We start from the raw sequence: 6,835 nt of genomic DNA on the forward strand, positions 1-6,835 counted from the left end.
TGTATCTAACTCCTACTGGCATCACAGGTACTCTGCTGTACCTAACTAGCGGATTTATTACTTATAAAGAGTCTCAGGGTTTGTTCTGCGTGGGTGGGGATGGGCAGCACTGGATTTATGCTCCCCCTGCCTAAGTTAATCCTGATTTAGAGTATTTAGGTAATGTGGAAGTTTTACTAAGGATGAATTTGATTTGGACAGGGTGATGAGCAAATAAGTGGATGTACATATGTGAAAACTTAATTCCACTGAAAGCTTTGGCTTTATACCAGTTGTTAATATTTCTTAATTTATTCCTTAATGCTGTCTGAGGTCTACTGCATCTGCTTAAGCTTCTTTTGAAAACCAATAAGTTTAAAGATAAAAATTTAAGTGCTGTTTATCTCATACATGCTGAAATAATAAGATGTTTTAAGAATTTAGGTTAAATAACTACAAATGAGGGAAAGTAATAAATACATATCCTTTAATCTTTAAAGTGGCTTTTAGTGAATGTTGTTTTCTGGCTACCATATGACAGCTAAATCTTAAAGGTTCATGGCAGCTGTTTAATAGTTTCACAGAATAGAAAAAAATATTTGCATTGATGCTTTTTTGAATGTGCAAGGATAGATAAAACTCAGAGTTCATGGTATAATTCCTACAAAAAGTTGCTTTAAAATCGTTGACAAAGCAGGTTTTATTTTTGCCCTTGGCATTCATTACACTCCTTGTCTTCGCTGTGTCTTGTCTCTTGCTTTGATACCAGCACCAAGGGACAGCTTTATCAGCAGTGGGGTAAATTACCAGATTGTTGAACAAGTTTGGCCAGGCAGATAAAGAGCTTCCTGCAACTCCCAGAGCCACAGGAGGCAGTGCTGGGACACTGGAGCAGGGCTGGCACAGTCCCCTGCTGCCACCCTGGGGAGAGGCCAGACCTTTGCTTTTATTGAGGGTGCTTTTTGAAAAGCAGTAAGAAAGAGATGCTCTAGCTTATCTCTTAACAGCTGTCGAAGTGTGAAGGCCAAATCTTTGAATCTAGGCCAAGAGAACCTAAATCTATCAGTATTTTTTTCCCCTTCATGGACTTAAATTCAGCACTTTCCAAGTGTTATCAAATAGAGCCTCTTAAAATACTTCTCTTCACCTGACTCCCTGTGAGGCTGAAGCAGTGAGTAGTGCTCGAAAAGAAGTATTTTGAACCATATAATTTGATAGTATTAAATGTAGTATCTTTCTTATCTAGCCTTTATTTTTTTTTTGAACATTCCCCCCCTTTATTCTTGCAGTCCTTTCTGCTCAGTTGGTCATGCCATACACCTTTCAGCTGGTACCCAGGCTTTTCTTAGGAGCCATGGAAATACTTGCCCAGCATGGGAACCTGTGCTGGGGTAAAGAGCAGCTCCTGCTGCACCTCCAGCAGCTGTAGTATCTGTGGCTGGTTGATACTGGCAGTGTTGAAAGGCTGTGCTCTTTCCCCTTGGATCTTTTCTGATCCTCTGCTTTTCTCTTTTTGACTTTATGGCCTTTTGCAGAGGGATTGGCGTGCAGCTGGATGGCTTGGTGTGCTTTGTGGGGAGGGAAGGGGACAAAAGATTTTTCATTCGTGTTGTGTGTTTCAGCATGTGCTATCATTTAAGGAAGTCAGAGTGCTGTCTAAGACCTAATTTTGTCCTTGCCATCAAATGATAAATGTAAAGCAAACCCCTAGTCAGGGATTTTTGCCCAGCCTCAGGAAGGACCGTCTTTCCTCCAAACATTTCAACTTGTGCCATATTCTATTACAGAGGTTGTGATAATGTGGAGACAACTATTTTTTCCCCTCCAAACGGGGCAGAAACAATGCTGAGACCATGATTATTTGCTTTTTGGGGTCAGGAAGTTTGTCCAAAGGAAGAGAGGGCTTCCTTGCCTTGGCAGCCTCCTTCTCACAGTGGTGCAAGCAGGAGGGCTCTGGCTCTGGGGCAGGGGCTCTGCCCCTCTCCAGAAATACTGATGTCCCTCCAGAATAACTTTGTGGCTGCCCAGAGCACCCTGATCATGGCAGGACGAGCTCCTGGGCTGCATTTGGAGGTGGGGAGGTTAAACCACCCCACAAGTGACTCTCTTCAGAAGACATGACCGCACACTATGCACTCAGCCCTTTGCCTGGCTTTTCTCTTGAAGCTACTTTGAGCTGCTTTCCTCTAGTAGATAAATCACTGGTGTGATTTATCCATTCATCTGCCATTTGCCTTTAGTAGATAAATCACTGGTGTTTAAATAACAGCTTGGGCTAAAATTATAAATTTTTTTAAAAAAACCTGTTTTTTGAACAAAGGACTTTACAGACATGGAAACAGACCTTGAGGCCATTAGCTGAAGGAGGAAACACTCTGGCTGGGCAGGGAAACTTCCTCTGTGGCTCTGGATGCCCATCTTGGCAGCCTGAGATTTGATGCATTTGTGGAGATGCTGAAAAGCTTTTCCTGAGAAAAGGGGCAGCAGGAGGGGAGGCATTTCTGATTCCCTTCCTTCAGTAATGACCTTCCGCATTCACAGGCAGTTCAGAAATTGTTTCAAGTTGAGCTAAAAGAAAAGATCCTCCCTGCATCATAAAATCAAGAATTAAAGAGATTTGGAAATATTTCAGATGAAGAGGAAGGTGGTTTTGACCTAAAATGAAACATTTAATTTGTGGTTGTAAAATCTTAATTTTTAAAATCCTTTTTGGTGGTCTTCCTGAATGAAATAACTTTGCGGGCATTGACTGCAATGATTTTTTAAAAAAATTTCAAAATCCAGGAGGTTTTCTGAAGCTCTTTATATTTTTCTTTGTAAATGAAAATTTGAATATATTTTTTCTTCAAATCCCCCTACATTTTAGCTGAAAACTGCTATTTATTTCTACTTTTATAACAAGCTTGGAGGAACAAACTTCTCACAGCAATAGTTTCTGAAAAGAAGTAAAGTTGATGCTTTATTTCTGTTTAAATTCTGTATGGAAATAAAACCCCAAAGCCCAAAACAACTCACCCATGCAGTCTGGGCCCCAGTGTCCCTGGCAGCACTCAGGTTGCTCAAATTCCTTCACACAATGGTGCCGACAGCCCGAAAAAGAAAGTGTGTGTGTTTTAGTTTCCAGGTAATATCTGTGGAAAAGAAATATGTTAGAGCTGTTTTAAAATACTTAAAAGCCTCCTGTGGAGGGGGAAACGAAGTTCTTAAGTTCTTCTGCTTTCAGTGGCAGACAAGAGAACTTTAAGCTTGGTTGCATTGATCTACCTTTTTTCTTCTTCATTAAAACTTGCATTCAATGTCAAGGTCTAAAAAGATCCTTGGAGCTGTTTCTTTTGAACAGTGTATTTATCTTCCCACCCCAGCCTAAATACAGCCCATTTCTCCAATTTTTGATTTGAAACAGTATTTTAAAAATTGTTTAATATCAAGATCCTTTAAATTCTAAGTAAGCTGAAAATAGTTACATTTTCTCTAAAGTAGTTATATTTTCTCTAAAATACTGCTTCTTTTCCTCAATTGGAATGGCAAGATGTCAAATTGTTTTTGAGATATCTCTTCTTGCCCTTCATCCCCACAACTCCCTGATCTAGAAGTGTGAAAAATACTTTATTTATATTATATATGTCTAACACCTAAATATAGTATATAAATTTATAATATATTTTTGTATCATTCATATCAAGTATGCAGAATAAATATAGAAGAGACTATGATTCTATTCAAAAGAAAATCTGTTAGACCATCAATAGCAATGTTTATTTTTCCTCTTCTATCACTTGCTGTTTAACTTCAAGCATCAAACACCATGAATGCAGCTTGAGTTCTGGAGTTGGTGAAGCCAATGGTAAATGTTCCATAAGAAATATGCGTAGACTAGAGAATGTTTGATGTGTATTAATATTTTATAATTATTACTAAATATTAATATTAGAAAACTAATATTAAATATAATATTAATATTTCTAATAGTAAAATATTTGAAACAATTCATTTCATTAATATTAATTAATATTAGAAACCAACATTAATGAGAAACGCTCTGACAGAGGAGATACCTGCAGTCTGGTGTCCCAGCCCCGTTGGTAATTTGGGTGTAACCAGCAGGGCACTGGGTGTCAAGGTTTAAAGAGCAAGGCACACATTTAGTTTTCATTCTAATGAGCAGCTTTTGATCACACTGCTTCTTCACCTGAAATAGGAGCAGAGTAATTAACAAGAAGGAAAAACACTACCCCAAGTGACATTGCTGAAAAATGACAAGTTTAACTCAGCTTTGTGCTCACTCACAGCTCTTTTCTGTTCAGCAGGAGCTCCTTGTTTTGGAGCTAAACTAGGAAATAGACCACATATTAGTGCTGTGCAGGAGCTTTGTCTGCACAAAATATGTTCAACCACTGCAGGATAAACCATTCTAAGTGTAATATTTTTCCTAACAGCACTTTATCAACAAATGCTAAGTTTGTCAGACTTAAAAGCCAAGTTAGAGAGACAGCATCAGCCTAGGGAGTGTTAGTTCCAAAGCTGCTGACAAATGCCTTCCCCACTCAAAGGCAAAAATTAAACAAGGTGTGGAGGAGGCAAAATTAAATCAGCACCACCATACTCATCTAAAGGGCTGTGGCTGGTATTTTCAGATTGGTGTCAAAGAATGACATCTTACTTTGCATTCAGATCTGGTGGAGGTTTTAGGCCTGACCCCACCAAAACAGTCAGAGAAGAGCTGCCCCATCCCATTTTGATTTTTGTTTGTTTGGTTGGTTTTTTTTTTTTTTGGGGTTTTTTTTTTTTTTTGTTGGATTTTTTTTTTAAACCTGTTTTTGTGTGTGTATTTTGAAGCAGTAAGTCTTTGCTGAACTGCATCTAATGTTGGTTTTATCTTTTTTCTTGTTGGTATTTGTAGAAGTTCCTCGTTCACAAATGGTGAGAAATGACCTAATTCAGAGTATGGTTTTTAAAAACCAGCAACATAACCCTGTGCAGCCCAGACCTTCTGGGCACTCATGGGATGCTGCAGCCCCTGCAGAACCTCACAGCAGGTCTGGGTGGGTACCCTGGCACCTTGGGCAGGAATTCCACCAGTCCCATGGTGGTCCTGCATGAAGCCCTCACTCAGCAGTTTCTCAGCTTTGCAGCTGGACATTTCAGCAGCCAAGTGTGTGAGGATGTCTCAGACTCTGATAAGGAGATTTAGCTCCATAACCTCTGAGCCACTACATGTGATTGCCACCACCCACATAAAAGCACATTTCAACATCTATTTAGTTGTCAGATTTTAGTTTTCATAAGTGCACTGTTGAAATCTGATCTGGGTAACATTGAAATATTTGAAACAACGTTTTGTTGTGTAGGTGCTTTTCAGGTGTCTTTGAAGTAAAAATGTGGCCTTTTCCCAGATGTGGGTATAACGTGAATACAGCTTGAAAAGAAATTTGGTTGTCATCAAAAAGGCACTCCACAAAATTTCATTTTTGGAACAATAAAATTAATTGAGTCTTTTGAAAAGGAAAAATTTAAATAAAAATAATTTATGCCCTTTCTCTACCACCCGCTATAAAACACTATTTGTTTTGGAATGGTAACATTATTTCTATTTTCTCCCAATTCCTCATTTTCCCTCTTTTTCTTTAGAGAAAATGGAAGAAAGTTGACTTTTTAGTGACTCTTCTTTTAGTGACTCGTCTTTTAGTTTGTTGGGTTTTTTTTAAGAAAAACATATTTCCCAGTACTTTTTGTACATTTCAATGTATGTTTCCATTTAAAAACTACAACCAACCAACAACAATAGCAACAAAACACCTGAGTGTCTTCCCCCTTCCAATTCATCTCTGTCTTTTTGTTTCCTCTTCTAAATCTCTTCTGCCTCACTACAAGGCTGGCAAAAATAGATGTTGTGAAATCCCACAGATTCACAGTATTGGTACATGACAAATGCACCACTTCCCCAAAGGTATATAAACCTTTAATTATGTTTACAACTTTGTGTTGTTACTTTACATAGCTCAATTCCTTCGATTTTTATCCCTTACCTGTCTAAAATAGCTTTTTCCTCCTTTTACTTAGTAGGAACAGATAATTTTTGCTATAGAAAAATTTCTGATTTCTTCTGGCTTGTCAGAAGTCCCAATCAATTTCTTTTGATAAATGCATCATTTACAGTCTTTTACCACATGTGCCAGTTTTAGAGACTTTTTCAGTGTACTCATGCTATATCATTTGAGCCAAATTCTCATACAGAATAAACAGATGCATTTTTGTTATTTCAGAGGAATTACTGAATTAAAGAGCTCTCAGGTTATATAATTCATTGTGATATGCACCAGTGACTGTTAAAGTGAGTTTTTCTGCCATAAGACACAGTATCTGATAACTGTTCTCTCTATAACACAGAGTAAAACAGACAAATAATAATTCACTATGCAAAAAACTGCTTCTTACCTCATCTTGGACTTGTGATGTCAAACAAAGTTTCATTGCAACCAAAAAAGCACAAAAGAATAAAAACCCTTGACTTTTTTCCATTGTGAACTGGAGTTTTTTTTTCAGAGCCGTCCAAGCATGGAAATTCAAATTTTGACACGAAATGATTGTCAGAGGTGCTGTTTCTTCTGCATTCTCTGGCAAATACTTTTAACAGGGCTCTTGTCTTCCCCAAGGTAAATGAGTGAAGGATAAGGCATGCAGAGCTGGCCTAGGCAGGAGAGATTCCAAAATGCAGGGAATTTACTGAAAGCTTTCACTGGAAAGCTGAATAAAGCCTCCCTCGCTGAATGACAGGATATCCTGACAGGGCTCCCATCATTTATTCCTCTCTCTGGAGCTGCTGATAGTACAAAACCAAGGACACTGAACTGTTATG

General features: G+C 38.3%; 1 protein-coding gene across 1 annotated transcript in view; it reads right to left on the minus strand.

Annotated features, from left to right (window-relative positions):
* The window catches only part of STAB2 (stabilin 2), an 80,053-nt gene extending 73,555 nt beyond the window's left edge, over positions 1-6,498 (minus strand). Inside the window, exons 1-3 of the mRNA XM_031057036.1 lie at positions 6,415-6,498; positions 4,035-4,168; positions 2,995-3,110 (exon numbers count right to left, since the gene is read on the minus strand). Of these exons, the coding sequence (XP_030912896.1) occupies positions 2,995-3,110; positions 4,035-4,168; positions 6,415-6,498 (334 nt within the window). The remainder of the gene's footprint in view (positions 1-2,994; positions 3,111-4,034; positions 4,169-6,414) is intronic.
* Between the last annotated feature and the right edge of the window lie 337 nt (positions 6,499-6,835).

This window comes from Geospiza fortis, unplaced genomic scaffold (assembly GCF_000277835.1).
Source record: "Geospiza fortis unplaced genomic scaffold, GeoFor_1.0 scaffold10, whole genome shotgun sequence".
In the NCBI taxonomy this organism is placed as follows: domain Eukaryota; kingdom Metazoa; phylum Chordata; class Aves; order Passeriformes; family Thraupidae; genus Geospiza; species Geospiza fortis.